This window comes from Megascapheus bottae, chromosome 1, assembly GCF_031878675.1.
Source record: "Megascapheus bottae isolate mThoBot1 chromosome 1, mThoBot2.hap1, whole genome shotgun sequence".
Lineage (NCBI taxonomy): Eukaryota > Metazoa > Chordata > Mammalia > Rodentia > Geomyidae > Megascapheus > Megascapheus bottae.
The window spans coordinates 24,885,463-24,903,015 of record NC_143509.1 but is presented as its reverse complement, the minus strand read 5'-3'; the positions used below and the strand labels follow the sequence as shown (position 1 = coordinate 24,903,015).

Below are 17,553 nucleotides of genomic sequence, written 5' to 3'. Positions count from 1 at the left end.
AATTAACTGGCAAAAGACGCTGGAATTGGCAATGTGGCTCAGATGGTAGGACATGAGTCTTGAGCAAGAGAGAGTGTGAGGCTCTGAGTTCAATCCCTATTAGCAACAGGTAGGCAGGCAAACACACACACACACACACACACACACACACACACACACACACTATGGAATGTAAGAGTCTCCATTGATTTGTCCCCCTCATCACTCCCGGGGTCACCACTGGCTTGATACTCAGCTGGACTTTGGAGTCATATTACCAATGGTTACATTCAGCTCTCACATTTCCCAGCCATGGGGCCCTGGGCATGTTTCCTATCTTCTCAAAGCCGTTCTTCTAAGTATGGCTAACAGCAATTCACATTGACCAGGTAAGGCTCTGGGAAGGCCCTAATTCTATCACAAATATCACAAAACCAACTTCTTTGTGCAGTAACTGGCCTGCAGCACATAGCCAGCAAACATGAGCTAATGGTAATTTCTGCTTTAATATCAATTATAGTTAATTGTTAATGATATTATCAGTTGTTTTGGCTCAGGGAAGGGTCATTTTCCTTATCTCATTTCCTCTAAACTTTTCATTACCTTTAATTTTGAATATAGTAAACCATTTGCCATGTAACAGTGTCTCTTTGTTGAATGGGAGAGAAAAGGAAATACAGAAATATTTTAATTATGGTCAGATAATGGCTTCTCAAGAGGGGGTTAAATGGAGCCCAATTAAATGATCAGCTTAGAAAACATTCTGCTACCTACGCCTAATTGAATTGCAAAACTACTGAGATTAATTTCTTGAGATAGAAGGCCAAATAAAGATAAATGAAACTAGAAAAAAGGCTGAACAGGTGTCTGGCATGTTTTAACTACAATCAAGATTTTGTCACTAAAGGGGACCTAGAAATGAAAACAAAGACCCTGGGCTTTGAAGAGGCTTTGTTCCATGCAGACTGAGCTGCAAGAGAATTAATTTTGAGATTTCCTTCTTACAGTAATACTTTCTTTTATTTCACAGCACACTTATATCTCAACAAAAGAAAACAGCAACAACAAAAATCAGATAGCAAGATAAAGATTGCTTGAGAGTATTGCCTTTGAAGTCAGTGAAACACAGGGTCAAATCTCTGCGACCCTTGCTCTATCATTTACCAGTTGTGAGCCTTGGCTAGACTGTCTAGTGCATCTATCAAGTTACCTAGTGTGTCTGCCTCAGTTTCCTTATCTCTTGCCATCTTCAGAAGAGGAATAGTAAACTTGATTTGTTTCTGATGGTCAATGTAATGATACATATATGAAGGATTTTCACTAGCCTGGTACAAACTAAGCAGTGTGCACCTATTATTATAAATTGTAAGTAGAAAAGATAGTTGAAGGGAAGACAAAGTTATCCCTATATTTTGCTAATATAGTTTACAAATTAAGCTTTGTTTCTTTATAGACAACAAGGAAAACACATAATTGTTTACACTTTTCTTTGAAACTTAGATTTATTAAGTTCGTATATCTGGCTAAATCAGATAAAATGTGGCTAAACCACTCTTCATCTTGTGTGTGTGTATGCGTGCACTAGTACTGGGTTTGAACTCGGGGCCTCTCTTGCATAGCTCTTTTGCTGGTGTTCTACCACTTGAGCCACATCTTTACTTCCAGCTTTTTGCTGGCTAATGGTGATAAGGGGTGTCATGGACTTTTCTGCCTAACCAGAGCTTGGAATTGAGATCTTTAGATGTCAGCCTCCTGAGTAACTGGGATTATAAGTATGAGCCACTTCACCCTTGAACTTCCAAACAAGATCTCTCTTTTTCAGACACAGTGGTATGTTGGTTTAAAAGACTCATTGAGTTACAAGATCTGCTGCTCAGGTTTGCCTCAGTCTCTTGGAAGCATTCCTACATGGGCACTCGGAATTTTTTGATACTGCTACCAAAAACTCCATAAATCATCTGCAGGATGCCCCTGACCTTGAGTGAGGCCAGGGATGGAGCTGGGCTTCTATCTCTGGTCCCCCCACCCCCAGCTGCTCTGTTACCATGTCCTCATTCATCTTTGTTTCCATCTTATGCACCTTCTCACAACCAAGCAGGGCTGAGAGTGCTATGTGTCACAGACAGTAACAAGCTAGGGCAATAGAGAAATGATTTCTACATCAGTCAATAGAGACTTCATGCAGTTCCAGTGACAGGGCTCCAAGCTGAAATCGCAGCATTCTCAATGAAAAACAAAATCCATAGGGACTCCCTTTCCCAAAGAACTGGTGTGCAACGACTTGTGTTATTAAATGTCAGGATGAAATAGAACCAGTTCTTTTGAAAAAGATAGAAGCAGAATTCTAGCACCTCAGATACAATGGGAATAGGTATATTTTTCAGTCTCCTTTCAAGACACATACAGAATTGAAGGCATGATTTGTATCTCAAAGGGGTGATGTACTCTGCTTAAGATCTTACAGAGAAACATGTAGATAGGTGATGCTATTGCCTACTTAAATATGGGAACACATTGAAGTCTTTTTTTTTTTGCCAGTTCTGGGGCTTGAACTCAAGGCTTGAGCACTGTCCTTGGGCTTTCTCAAGGCTAGAGCTTTACCTCTTGAGCCACAGCACCACTTCCAGCTTTTTCTATGTATGTGGTACTGAGGAATCGAACTCGGGTCTTTGTGCATGCTAGGCAAGCACTCTACCACTACGCCAAACTCCTGGCCCCTTACATGTATTTTCAATGTGCATATTACATACAGTAGAAAAAATTTTCTTTTCTTTGAATCAACATCTCTAAATGGATTGACTTTGTATTTTATTTAGCCAAGTTCATAAAATTGGATGAGAGAAATGTAGGCATGTATTCAGTATTGGCACTGCTTTTCCTTTAGTTATCATAAAGTGTTCTGTTCCATTTGAATTCACTGATTAGGAATTGTTTCGTTGAAAGTCAGGAAATCGATGGAAAGGTTGTGTGGGGCTACCTGGAGATGACACAGACACAGCACTTGCTGAGTTGTTCCTATATGCTGTCACTCAGGCTGGATTTGAATTGTGTGAGAGGTTGTTTGTATGTGATCAGAATCTTAAGTTTGTATGACCGTGTTCTTCCAGCCCTGCCTCACGTTAAAATGTCGCTGAGAAAGGAGCCCCGGGTAAATACCTCTGCTCTGCAGAAAATTGCAGCCGACATGAGCAATCTGATAGAGAACCTGGATACCCGGGAGCTCCATTTTGAAGGCGAGGAGGTGGAGTATGATGCACCCACGAACGATCCCAAAGCTCAGGAAGGTAAAGGCAAACGTGCGGGGGGAGGTGGGGGGGGGAGGGCGCCTGGGAGAAGGTTTGCACTATTTGATATTCTGAATGTCATCCCGAATCCTGTCTTCCCTGGGCTAAGAGAGTCTCCTAAGAGGCTTACTGGTCTCAATTTATGATTCTTATTTAACAATCCTATATTGGAATAACTTAATTTACTATTTTTTTTTTTTAGAGTTCATCCCTTTCTCTGCTGTTTATAACACTCAAGGATTTAAGGAGCCGAACATACAGACATATCTCACTGGCTGTCCAATCAAAGCCCAAGTCTTAGAAGTGGAGCGGTTCACATCTACCACGAGGGTCAGAGCGCCTTATGGTTTTGTATCCAGATATCTGAATATATTTACGATATAATCTCTATTGTTGTCTTTGGTTTTCTTTTAAATTGGTAATTTCCAGTTCTTCATCTTTTGCTTACTTATTTAATTTTCATTTTAATGTTTCCCTCTACCCGTTTGCTCTGTCCCTTCCCTTCCTCCTCATTTTTTTCTTTTATTTATTTATTTATTTTTTATTGTAATTAGTAAAAGGGATACATGATATTTGCCAGATAGAAGGTGCATTAATTCACATACATTGATACCCTTTCACATGTCTTGGTACCCATTACCCTCCCCTCCACACACCCTCCCCCCATCTTGGTTCATTTGTTCATTAGTTTTTTGGGTGGTTTTTTTTTTTTTTTTTTTTTGGCCAATGCTGAGATTTGAACTTGGGCTTTCTCAGCTTGCATACTTGCCTGGTACTCTATCACTCGACTCATACCACCAGCACAGGTTTTTGTTGGGTATTGGGAGATAGTCTTGTGCACTTTACTGCCTGGATTGGCTTCAAATTGTGATCCTCCAGATCTCAATCTCCCCTAAGTGGCTAGAATTATGGATAGGAGTCACGGACTCCTATCCCCTCCCCTTTTTGAACACTGTACCTTCTTTTCCCCCCTTGTATGTCAGTCCTGGCACTTGTTGGGTGCTGTACTTTAGCTTTTTTGTGCATGTCCGGTGTTCTAGCTCTTGAGCCACAGCTCCACTTCTGGCTTTTTTTTAGTAAGAGATAAGATATACATTCCTGCCTGAGCCAGCTTGAGACACTTATCCTCAGATCTCAGACTCATGAATAGCTAGGATTACAAGTATGAGCTACCACTGCTAGGTTTGTGGGATTTTTTTTTTTTGCCAGTCGTGTGACTTGAATTCAGGGCCTGGGCACTGTTCCTGAGCTTCTTTTGCTTAAGGCTAGTGCTCTACTACTTGAGCTGTAGTGCCACTTCTGGCCTTTTCTGTTTATGTGGTACTGAGAAATTAAACCCAGGGCTTCATGCATGCTAAGCAAGCACTCTACTACTAAGCCACACTCCCAGCCCTGGTATTTATTATTATTATTATTGATTTAGTATGCCAACCATTCTTATTACTTCAGGTACCTAGCATCAATTTGTACACTATTGAATTAACACATGGGGAATTTAAATGGCAAGTAAAGAGGAAATTCAAACACTTTCAAGAATTTCACCGGGAGCTGCTCAAGTACAAAGCCTTTATCCGAATCCCCATTCCCACCAAAAGGTAAGGACTTCTGGATTAATACAAAGTTATCTGTGCATACATTTTGGATGAAAAGTGCATTTTACATGTTGGCCATCTAATCCAAGGTTGAGAGTATTTTCAATTAAATAGTTCTTTTTAGTATGATACCATGAACATGTTAATCAAAGAACCATCTAATAGATGTTTTCATTGTGTGTGTGTGTGCTTGTGCCAGGCACACATTCAGAAGACAGAATGTCAAAGGGGAAGAGCCTCGAGAGATGCCTAGTCTGCCACGTTCATCAGAAAATGAAATCCGTGAAGAGCAGTTCTTCAGCCGAAGGGTAAGTCCTTTCCTTCTCCTGGGATTTTGGTTTTAGTTTAATTTCTCCCCTACACACACACACACACACACACACACACACACACACACACACACACACAATGCTGGGGTTTGGAATCAGGATATCCTGCTTGTTAAGCTGGAATTCTTCCACTTGTGCCAAACCTCCAGCCCAGATTTTTGCTAGTTATTTTGGGTAATGGAGTCTAGGGAGCTGTTCTGCCTAGGATAGTTTCAAATGGCAATCCTCCACATCTCAGCCTCCTGACTAGTGAGGATTCCAGGAATAAGCCAGGCATTTTTCTTAATATATACATATTTGTTCACTTCAGTTCTGTTATCTGAAAATTTTATATTCCATGCAGAATATTTTATTTCATCGTTGTGGTTGTCACCTTGTTTAAAAAGTGGACTACAGGGACCGGGAGTTTGGCCTAGTGGTTAAAGTGCTTGCCTAGCATGCATGAATACCCGGGTTCAATTCCTCAGTACCACATACATAGAAAAAAGCCGGAAGTGGTGCTGAGGCTCAAGTGGTAGAGCTCTAGCCTTGAGAAAGTCCAAGGACAGTGCTCAGGCCCTGAGCTCAAGCCCAGGACTGGCAAAAAAAAAAAGTGGACTACATATTTCCCAAGATATCTAGACATATGAAATTATAAATTGAGAAGAGGGCATGGGGGGTGTAGGAGAAAAATCTATTATGTAGTAAATCCTGCTGCATAAATAACATAACATTAGTTTGGGCTTGCTATATGTACATACATGTGTGAATATACATATATGAATCTGACTGAAGGTGACTGTGGCAGTTAACCCTTTGTGACTGATGGGAAAGGTGCAGGATTTAACTTCACTGTTAATATGACTGATACGTTGTACCTGATTGCCCCAATCTTCTAATTCCCGTGTAACCTATTTCCATCGCAGAAACAACTGGAAGATTATTTGACAAAAATACTGAAAATGCCCATGTATAGAAACTATCACGCCACAGTAAGTACTATTCAGTGACTTGAAGGGCATCAAATGTGAGCCAGAGTTTATTGCCGGAAGTTCTTCCCTCCCCCTCCCTCTCTTCTTCTCTCTCTACTTTCTCCCTACTCCCTCTCTTTGGCAGCATGGTCCAGAGTCTGTCGGATAATCAATAGACTTGAAGTGTGGCCTCCAGGGCTGCGTGATCAGGGAAGGTCTTAACACTGGGATCTCAAGAGATGCTAGGCTAGGCTAGGCTAGGTGGGGGTGAGGGAGGGACTTGGGAGCAGGTGTTGTTGAGATCCCTTGATGGATAAGCGCCTTGCTTGTTGCCACTGGAAATACAACCTCAGTTTTCTTCTCTGAAGTCACACAGGTTTTTTAGGGAAAAGTTGTTTGAATTGTATAAATCCCCATGTGTGAATCCCCATGTGCAATAACCTTCCTTTTTTTTCTTTTCTGCCTGCCCTGGGACTATCTTTTTGCCATTTGTTTAAGCTTTAGAAAAGTACTTGGTGAGTTGAATCTTTTTTTTTCCCTCTGTGCATTATTATAGCTTAGATTCTGATGTTGACACTTCTGAAATGTTCAGTTTAATTAGTTTTCCAGTCATAAAAATGTCTTCAAAGTTGAGCCATGTTGTCTTCAGAAATCTCATTTCTGAGCATTTCCTTTGCGGGAGAAAAACTTCACTAGCCACTTATTAGATACATTATTCTCCTTGTTATGATGGTTACTGAGATATTTTTTTTACCAACCCAATTCTCCCAAATGATTCAAACGTAGTATACAACCTGACCTACATTAATCCTCTAGCATTTTTTTCCCTTCATGGTAAATTTAATCTTGCCTGAAAGATATTTCCTTCAGTTAGTGTGAGAAATATTTAAAACCCCATTTGCCCAAAGCACATAAGGTGATTTTACACACACACATGTATATATACATATATGTGAATATTTAATACAGTGATGTACATATAAATATGGCTATATAAAATAAGCACAATTATAGTATATATTATAGTATAGAATAGCATACATATACTATAAATTTTAATTGTATATGTTATACATTTGAAATGTGTATAATTCTGTGATAATATTTTATATAAAAATTATACTATGAATTTTTACTCTAGATAATTCATAGTATTAGTTATAAACTACAATCATATAATTAGTGATTTGTACTATAAATAGCAACTTCATAAAATATCAACTTGACATGTATATTTGAAGCTAATTTGGGTCTTCAAATGGATTGAATGGATAGGCTCTGTGCTCAGCTCCTGGATTCTAGATCTTCATTTATTTGAGCTTGTGCTTTGACCTCTCAGGTGACCTTCTCATCACTAGAGAGTGAGAATTAACCTACAAGGCCTTGGTTGGCTTAGAAAGGTCTTGGCCATGAATGCTGGACTGTATGAAAGACAGGAGAAAGATTTGCTGCTACAGTATTTCTGCAATAGGATTTGCCCAAAGCAGATGAGTTGGGCTTCAAAGTGCTAGCTGTGTGCTTTTCTACATGGGTTTTGAAGTTAACTATAGGCATTTCTTTGCCTTTTATATGGTGGGTGCTATTCTGCATGGCCAGCTACCTTTTCCTTGTTAGAAAGCCCTCCTTTGATTTTATTGCCAGTTTTCCTTCTTGTACTTCTGCCAGATGAAACTCCTAAAACAGCTGAAAGGAGTTCCTTCAGGTTGTTGGGAATTCGTCCTATTGTCCTTATTTGTAAATAGGAACATATATCGTTCCCCTTTTCTGCATGACATAATCATGTAACACAAATGCAGCATAGCAATATGGATTTGCTTGGTCATGTACCAAAAAACTCAACCAGGAATTGGTTTTGTGTTCCAAAATTCTACTGATGACACTTGGCTGCAATCTGGAACCCACAAGCCGGAGGTTTTAATTGCCAATTGGAAAACGCTTATCTTCCAGGCAATGAAAGGAAGAAGAACAAGGAACAGTAAATACTACCAATCCACACCCCGTTTTTTTTTTCCCCCTTAAGATTAAAATCAAGACATAGGACAAAATGCACAGCTTCTAAGAAAAAGTTGTAAACAGATGGAATCTTATTTTAACTCTAAAAACAAATCAGTTAATAGACTCTGTGAGTCAGGTCCCTTTGTCTCTATAGTGGTGACTAGCTTGCAATCGGAGACAAAACATCCACAGATCCCTGATGGTCATGGCCTTTGTGCGATGGGATAAATGACTCACTTACGGGGAAGAGTGTGATGTCTAGATCCAAGGGTGGGGCTGGCTTTCTTCACCCATTAACCAATTTAAAAGGAAGGTATTTAAAGCAGAAGAGCAAGTTGTTTTTGTGGTTTTTTAGAAGGAGGGAGATTGTCCAAAGAGAAGGTGCCCAGAAGAGGAGTCCAGTGGAGTACACCTCAGAGTCCTGGGGTGTAAACTCAGGGCCTGGGCACTATTCCTGCCCTTTTTTTTTGCACCAGCTTCACTTGGGATTTTTTTTTTTAGTTCATAAACTTTCCTGCCTGGACTGGCATGGATCCACTGTCCCCAGATCTCAGTCTCCAGAGTAGTTAGGATTCCAGGCGTGACCCACCAACACCTGGCTAAAGGGAGGGCTTCAGAGGGCCGGCTCCTGCAATCTCTCCTTGGGCTTTGTTAAGGGGCTAGATGGCTTGTGCATGCACACTCTGGCTCTTTTCATTGAGTGAAACCCAGGGGATTATGGGAAGAAATGCTTGACCAGAAAGCCAGAGAATTATGGGAAGAAAAATTTGACCTGTAATCCACCAAGAAGCGTTTGAGCAGAAATCTAGGGCATTGTGAGAGGAAGAAACATTTGGCCAGGAGCCCAAGGTACTAGGGGAACAAGAAGATCACCTTGGGTTCTTTCTTCTCCTGAGAGTTCTTGTTTGGCCTGAATTTATTTTATTTTAGTTCTCTAATTGGCCAAGCCACAGTGGTGGTTTCTGCTTGAGACCACTTTCCGTGTAGTAGCAAGAACATTTTTTAAATTGTATTTTTTCCACAACTTCCTTTGCCAGAAAGATATTGAGTAGTTCTTGATTCAGTAATCTCTGTGGGAAACTGTTAGTTCAAAATGATTTTAAATTGTTATTGACAATCATCATCCATGGAGACAGAGATTCATATTGCTAACAACTAACTGAAGAGTTAAACATAATCTGTTGTGAAATTTCACCTCTTAGATTAGGTCATGTTTGCTTCTTAGTTGGCATTTAATTTTGATCTCATAAGTTTATCTTTCGACTATTGCCAGAAGGTTTATTCCATTGCAGTGTAGTTTCTCCTTGAAATCACTTTTTAGTCAAATTTGATTAATATGACAATGGAGATGTGACTCATATGGTAGAGCACCAACCTTGAATGAAAAAGCTAAGCAAGAGCTCAAGGGTCTGAATTCAAATCCTAGCATAAATAATCCTAGATAAATAAAACCTAAATAGACATGCAACTTACAAAGCTCTGCACTACTAATTTACATTTCTTTAATAAGAAAAATTCCTTAAACTTAGCAATACTGCACACAACACTACTTACAACACTACTTACAGCTTTTTCTGTGTATGTAGTACAGAGTAATTGAACCCAGGTCTTCATGTATGCTAGGCAAGCACTAGGCCAAACTCCCGGCCCCTTAGTGTCCTTATTTTAGGCCCACTCTGTGCACATAGCTTTAATTTGGGATTAAAAAAACAAAGTTGTCCATTTAAAATTTAAAGATACCATATTCTTCAGATATCCCCCCCAAAAAGAAAGAACTACAGGCATCTCATTAAACTTCACTTCATAGGAACTGACAGATCTATGTGGTAGTTCTTAAGCTGTTCTTAAAAGGTTAATATTAGATTTCTCCAATCACATATAAGAAATCTTAAGGATAGCTTGTTTGATATTCCTACTCCCTGTGACAATCCTTGAAGGCACTTCTTCCAAGGTCACCTGAGCCAGGACACTCACCCTCCCCTGACGTCATGTGACTGCGTCCACACCTATCTGGGACCTGGCAGCTTCTTCCCAAAGTGTGGTTCCATGTCTTCTCACCTTTTCCTCTGCTTCTAGACCCTGGGAACACATTGGGGTTTTTTTTTGTTTGCTTTTCCTTGCCTTTCTACCCAGGATGTCTCTGATGTGGTCTAAAGACATTGGCAGATGTGAACTTCCTGTTGATGTCTTCCCTCACTCTCCTCCTTCCCCCTTCTGTTCATGTGCTGGTACTGGGGCTTGAACTCGGTGCTTTGAACTCTCTTAATTCTTCCACTCAAATCTGATGCTCAACCACTTGAGCCACACCTCGACCTTTTTGCTGGTTAGCTGGAGATAGGAGTTTCTTTCATTTGTCTGCTTTCGACCACAGCCCTCAGATCTCAGCCTTCTGAGAATCTAGGATCCCAGGTGTGAGCCACTAGGGCTTGGTCTCTACCTTTTTTTGGAACAATGCCCTTGTTACTGATCTTCCAGTCTAAAAAATCACCATGGTTGATAAGTCACACTATCAGTCCATATTTTTGTAATGTGTACATTTTTCTTTTGCTTTCTAAAGTTTTTTTTTTCTTTTAGACAGAATTCCTTGATATAAGCCAGCTGTCTTTCATCCGTGATTTGGGACCAAAAGGCCTGTAAGTTCCCATATTGGGGTCTTCAGAAAGTGTGAAAGGTTGGCTTTTCTCCCCAGTAGACTTAGAACACCTGAAAGAAGATGCCTTCTTCTATTTACCTATTCATAACTATTAACTAATTCTGTGTAAAAATATTTGCATGAATAGATGGAAACTTATTTTCCCTTTTAATACTGGATCTTTACTATAAAAAAGAGCTTCAAGTTTTATGTTTCGTGAGTCAAAAACATTGCTAATTCTTTCAAAATGGTTCCTTTAGTGGTGATTGCTGTTCTTGGTAACACCTCTCCAGATCAAGAAACTAGCATTTCCTTTTTAAAAATAGTCAGTTTGTTTGTCTTATCTTCAAGTAGTTGTACAAAGGAGCTATCGTTTTAATAAAGCAATACTAGCACTCTCAGAGCCAATAGTTTCACTCTACTTCCTTGGGCCTGGCTCTGTTGTGAGACCTGAGTATGCAGGGTGCAGAGTTTGGCTTTGATAGGAGAGGTAAACTGTGCATCTTAATAATAGCAGAACCCCAGAGAAGTACATGGAGTCTTTTTTTTCCTTTGTTAGTATATATTCTACAAAAGAATGAACTTCACGATGACTTCATGATGACATTTTCATACATAAGCTGCGCTGAGTCTGTTGGAGGTTGTCGCGGTGTGAGCCCTTAGTATCTAGAGCCAGGAGCCAGGGTACATGGAGGCCTGCCTTGTGCCTGACCAATCTCTGTAGCTTCCAATGCTAAAAGGGCTATTTCTGACCCATGTGCTTCTGTGACTGGCTGTCAGTGTTCCCACACCAATAAGCATGTCAGAAAGCAAACTGAGGTTAGAGGGAGAAGAGGAGGGGAAAGTGAGGTGAGACCCACACAGTTACATAGCTCTGAGTGTGGAAGTTCAGCTGAGTGTGACTGGGAAGTCTGAAGATGATGGGGCAATGATGGGGTGATTCCATGTCTCTTTCAGAGAAGGAATGGTCATGAAAAGATCTGGAGGACACAGAATTCCAGGACTGAACTGCTGTGGCCAGGGGAGGGCGTGCTACCACTGGTCCAAAAGGTAGGACTCAAGAGTTTGTACTTTGTTTAATAAACTAGCTATTTGGTGGCAGTATTTATTTCTGGACTTAAAAGGTTCTAGGGGCTGGGAGTTTGGCCTAGTGGTAAGAGTGCTTGCCTAGCATGCACAAAGACCTGGGTTCGATTCCTCAGCACCCCACATACATAGAAATAAGCCAGAAGTGGTGCTGTGGCTCAAGTGGTAGAGTGCTAGCCTTGAGAAAGTCCAAGGACAATGCTCAGGCCCTGAGCTCAAGCCAAAGGACTGGCAAAAAAAAAAAAAAAGGTTCTACAAGGTGGTTACAACAGCTTAAGTACATTTTTAAAAACAAGGGAAAGGGACTTAGGGGAGAGCGTAGTAGTAGGGTATATGCTTAGAATGTGCAAAGGAATTGGGTGCAACTCAACACAAAATAATAAAAGAAGAGGGCGGAAAGGAAGGCAGGCAGACAGGATGAAAAGAAGGAAGGATGGGAAAGAAGAAAACACAAACCAGTAGATGTAGGTCAGCCAGGGATGTTAATGGCCCCTGAGATACTCAATATCGAATCAGGTGCTAGAGGCATATAACTGTCATCCTAGCTAGTTACCTAGGCGAACATCGGGAGGATCAAGGTTTGAAAACTCCATCCATAATTAATCAGCAAAAAGCTGGACAGGTAGCCTGGCTCAAGTATTGGAGGTGAGAAAAACTAAAGTGAGAGTCTCTGGATATCACCACCCAGATTTGTTCAAGTTATGGGGGATTCAAGTTAGAAGCTCACAGGTATTTGCTCTAAGTCAGGTGCTAGTCTAACCACAGCCTTTCCAACTGTGTCTAGGCATTAGACACGGTCTCTTTTATCCAGAGACCCAATGGAATGTAAGACCTCCTTGCTGGTCTTCAGGGCAGGCTAGAAGTATCAACAGTGCCTTCCTTTCTTCTGACTTGCTGTCCCTTCTCTCCTGGTTTGGTGTGACTCTGCAGCATGTTCTGAGCTGTCTCTTAAAGCAGCCCAGTGGCAGGGGGCCTTTAACACTACCCATAGCACTTCCCTCTGCCTCTTGACCCCACCTCCCTGCCAGCAATGGAGACAGCCCATCCTCATCCTAGCTTACCTGGGGGGTGACCCCATCCTAAACAGCTACTCAAGAAACAGAAGCCCTAATGGTGAATTGAGTCATTCATGGGTATGTGGTAGCCATTGTGGAAATAAGACGTTACTCTCACAAGAGCTCATAGCTCAGCAGGAGGGCTCATAGCATTGGAGAAAAAATGACTGTGGGCTAGTCAGCACATAGTCAAAGAAAAGCTCCTTTTTGTAAGAGCACTGAGATTTGAACTCAGGGCCTTATTCTTGCTAGGCAGGCACTCTACCACTTGAGCTTTACCTCGGCCCTCTGTTGTTGGTGGTTTCTTCTTTTTACGCTCTAGTTATTTTTTCTAAAGTGTCTCACATTTTAGTCTAGAACAAATCTGGGATCATGCTTCTCCTATTTATGCCTCTTGGGTAGCAGATATATAACTGCCCCACTATGGGTTAGATGGGTTATGCTAATTTTTCTTCTGTGGTGGGTCCTCCCAGTCTCAGGCTTTACCTCTTGGAATAGATGAGATTACAGGCATGATCCTCTAAGCAGGCTGAGGACAGGGAGAGCTCAGTCTTTAGTTATAGCTTCTGTGAGAAATGGTAGCAGGGAAAGACTTGGTTATCTAGAAGAAATATATCCTTTCTTTTAAAAAAGTTTATGTGAAATCATGTTTCAACTAGGACATTTAGGGTATCAATGTATGTGAATTAATGCACCTTTTATCTGGCAAATATCATGTAACCCTTTTATTAATTACAATAAAAAAATTATAAAAAAACAAAACAAAAAAAATCCTTCCTAGAAGGAAATGCGTCATATTTTAAATTTTGTGGTCCTGTGCAGGTTAAAGCATTGCTTCCGTAGTCATAGTTCTGTAGTCACATTTGATATGTAAAATATTGTATAAATGATAAAGCTTAGCTGACAAAATTGGTTCAGGAAGTGTCCCATTGTAGAAGACTATCCCTGCCTACGTGGGATTTTAAAAAAATACTTTTATTACCTTCAAGTAGTTGTACAAAGGAGTTTCCATTCACTGAAGCAGTTTTTGAACATAGTGCATCTTGATGAATGGCATCCTTTTCAACATGCTTGCCCACCCTTCCCCACCCACCCTTGCATTTATAGTTCTCATTTCTGTGCTATGTACAATAAATTCATGCCTGCATGAATGGCCCCACCCTTCCCTGATGTAATCCCAACAACATAAGTACCAGGATATGAGTACTTTCTTTCTTTTTTTTTTTTTTTGCCAGTCCTGGGCTTGGGCTCAGGACTTGAGCACTGTCCTTAGGCTTTCTCCAGGCTAGAGCTCTACCACTTGAGCCTCAGCACCACTTCCGGCTTTTTGCTATGTATGTGGTACCGAGGAATCGAACCCGGGTCATCATGCATGCTAGGCAAGCACTCTACCACTAGGCCAAACTCCCAGCCCTGAGTACTTTCTTTTTGGTCAGTCTTGGGGCTTTAACCTGGGTGCTATCCCTGAGCGTTTTTGCCTAAGGCTAGCACTCTACCACTTTGAGCCACAGCACCACTTCTGGTTTTCTGGTGGTTCATTGGAGATAAGAGTCCCATGGACTTTCCTGCCAGGGCTTATTTTGAACCATGATCCTCAGATCTCAGCCTCCTGAGTAGCTAGGATTACAGGCGTGAACCACTGGCGCCTGGCTTGGGATTTACTTTTAAGGATGACTTTCACATTTTCTGTGGAAGAGAAAATCATCTGATCCCTTGTTTATCCTGGATTGACAGACTGAGGTAAAGCAAACAGCTGTTAAACTCCATTTGAGAATGATCCTATCCCCTGGGCAAATAGAAAGGAAACACAAATCATGCCTTAAGGGAGAGAGCTGTGGAGATGTTAAGCAAGGTATTTCTGAACATTTTAGGCAGTGATGATGTTTAAATGCTGTTGTGCGCACTGAGACACATTGTAGTAACCACTAAGTCAGGACAATGGATATGTTTGATGATTGTAGCCCCTGAACAGAAAGGGTGTCCTGTCCTGCAGGATGTCCCATCATAGTGCTGTGAATGGACCATAATAAGAAGACATGGGACATCCAGCTCCCCTGTGAGGAAGCTGCAGAGTGCAGGAGTGCAGGAGTGCAGCAGTGCAGGGCAAGGAGGATCGGATTTGGAGGTTGGCCATGGTCTCCTGCACAGAGATGTTGAAGCCAGAGTTCTGATCAGCAGAGTCTCTTGGGGGCAGACCTGGAAGGAATGTTCTAGACACAGATATGAAGACTAGAAAGTGAGTGTGCTTGGCAAGTCTGAAGCACAGTGTGATCAACGTGGTGGGAGAGAACAGCAGAGGAGTTAGCTGAAGAAAGGGCCAAGCTGGGACTGAAATCTGGAGAGGACCCCAGGGCAAGGACTCCATTCCGCTGCCTCCTGTTAAAGAAAGAAAAACAATTCCTAGCTCCTCAGGAGGCTGAGATCTGGAGGATTCTAGTTTAAAACCAGCTTGAGGAACATATGGAAGACTATCACCATAACAAAAAGCAGAAGGGGAGGTGTGATTCAAGTGGAAGAGCACCAGCCACAAGAAAACAAGCGAAACGAATATGAGGCCCAGAGTTGAAATCAAAAAAAGAGGAGAGGAGAGGCATGAGAAGAGTTTCACAAATGACTGTCTTAAGCAATCCTAAGAATCCATCCACTCTTCACACTGTTTTCAGACTCCCTTTGGCAGTGTTCAGCAGTTCCATAGTGGCAGTCTGTCTGCATAGAGGGAGAAGGGAGCTTCCATTTAGGGTGCAACTCATCCATGGAGTTTAGCCTTGCTCTGGCAGGATGCATTCATTTTACTTCCATTGTTGGGCAAGGTAGTGTTTGCCAATTGGAGTCTCCTTGTGAATGAGAGCACAGCTCCCCATTCTGCCAGGTGGGTGCAGCCTGCCCATGAGCCTCCATAGCAAGCACCTTGTGCCCAGCATAGCTGCAGGAGTTTAGCCCCCTGGACTGGTTCTCAGATCTGTTCTTCAGCACCCATGGTGGGGGCTTAGTCTAGGCTCTGGCTACAGTTGGCTCTGATGACATTTACGTCCCCTTGACTTCCAAACAGGCAAAGCTGCAAGTCCAGAATGCTTAACATAGCTCTGAGTTTATCAACTTCCAGTATGGCTTTCAAAGCCCAGGACTCTTCCTGGTCAGTGTAACGCACCAGTGCCAGACAGCTGGGCCAAGGTCATGTCTGCTCTCTGGATTACACCACAGGCCAGACAAAAGAAGGAACTTTCTCTATTTTTGCCTCAGCCAAGTTTGCTCAATTGCAGCTGTTTATCTGTATATTAAACTCAGTCTCTTCAGAATTCTGCATTATCTCTGGTATCAGGGCCTTGATGTGTATGACAAGGAGCATAAGATTTCATATAATACGACTAAATTTGTTGGACACTGGTGACTCACCCCTATAATCGTAGCTACTCAGGAGGCTGAGATCTTCAGATCACACTTCCAAGTCAACACAGGCAGACAAATCCAAGAAACTCTTATCTGCAATTAACCAACAAAAGGCTGGAAGTGGAGGTATGGCTCAAGAGGCAGAGTCCAAGCCTGCAACAAGAGAGCCGAGTGAGAGGCCATGAGTTCAAGCCCTAGTAAATGCTCTATAACATGCCATTAACCAGAGTACTTTGCTTCTTTGATGTGTGACAGCATGACTTTTATTGCTTTATGCAATTAGAAATGGGTTTACTAGACCAGCATGCAGTGACAGGCAAGTGGAAATGCCAGGTGTATTTATATCTGATAAATATGGCATTGGTGTGCCATGTGCTGCTGGCACATACTTTACTTGGGTCCTGTCTCTTTCTTGCTCCTTCTGTGATCAATGTGAACCTGCCATCTTTACCTTTGCTATTCAGAGGGTGGGTGCTGGCCCAGTCATCACCTGTAAACCTGCTGGAAACTCTGAGTCTGGGGTTCTACTCTGAGTCTGGGGTACCACTCTGCATCAAGACCCCTTTCCCTTCATCCTTTCCAAAAGCACAGACCCATCGGTGTGCTCATCCTGGGTGCCAGTCTGTGCCTATCTTGCTGAGTTGCCACTGTGAGGTGCACTGGCCTGCGTTTGTCCTGCTATTTATCAAAGGTTCATTCTTTTTTTCTATTTTTAACCAATCCTAGGGCTTGAACTCAGGACCTGGGTGCTGTCCCAGAACGTTGTTTTTATTCAGGGCTAGTGCTCTACCACTTGAACCGCAGCTCTACTTTCTGGCATTTTTGCCAGTTAACTGGAGATAGGCATCTTACAAACTTTCTAGCCCAAGCTGGCTTTGAACTGTGATCCTCGGACCTCAGCTTCCTTGAGTAGCTGACAGGTATGAACCACTGGTGCCTAGCTTATCCACAATTCTTTTTTTTTTTTTTTTTTTTTTTGCCAGTCCTGGGCTTGAGCTCAGGGCCTGAGCACTGTCCTTGGGCTTTCTCAAGGCTAGAGCTCTACCAATTGAGCCTCAGCACCACTTCCGGCTTTTTTCTATGTATGTGGTACTGAGGAATCGAACCCAGGTCTTCATGCATGCTAGGCAAGCACTCTACCACTAGGCCAAACTCCTGGCCCCTTATCCACCATTCTTAAACCACAAATAATTTGTAAGAAAAGGCAGACAGTGTGAAGCCCTGGTTGCTGGCTGGGTTTGGTAAATGAAAATTTTTATTCATA

At 41.9% G+C, this 17,553-nt stretch overlaps 1 protein-coding gene across 2 annotated transcripts in view; it reads left to right on the top strand.

The window, feature by feature from the left end:
- Pld1 (phospholipase D1) overlaps positions 1–17,553 on the top strand; it is a 130,982-nt gene that overhangs the window by 45,768 nt on the left and 67,661 nt on the right. For both annotated transcript variants that reach the window (XM_090338764.1, XM_090338758.1), the window contains exons 3-9: positions 3,087–3,263; positions 3,466–3,593; positions 4,713–4,858; positions 5,055–5,163; positions 6,090–6,155; positions 10,704–10,762; positions 11,719–11,811. In XM_090338764.1, the coding sequence (XP_090194890.1) occupies positions 3,104–3,263; positions 3,466–3,593; positions 4,713–4,858; positions 5,055–5,163; positions 6,090–6,155; positions 10,704–10,762; positions 11,719–11,811 (761 nt within the window). In that variant the 5' untranslated portion in view covers positions 3,087–3,103. The remainder of the gene's footprint in view (positions 1–3,086; positions 3,264–3,465; positions 3,594–4,712; positions 4,859–5,054; positions 5,164–6,089; positions 6,156–10,703; positions 10,763–11,718; positions 11,812–17,553) is intronic.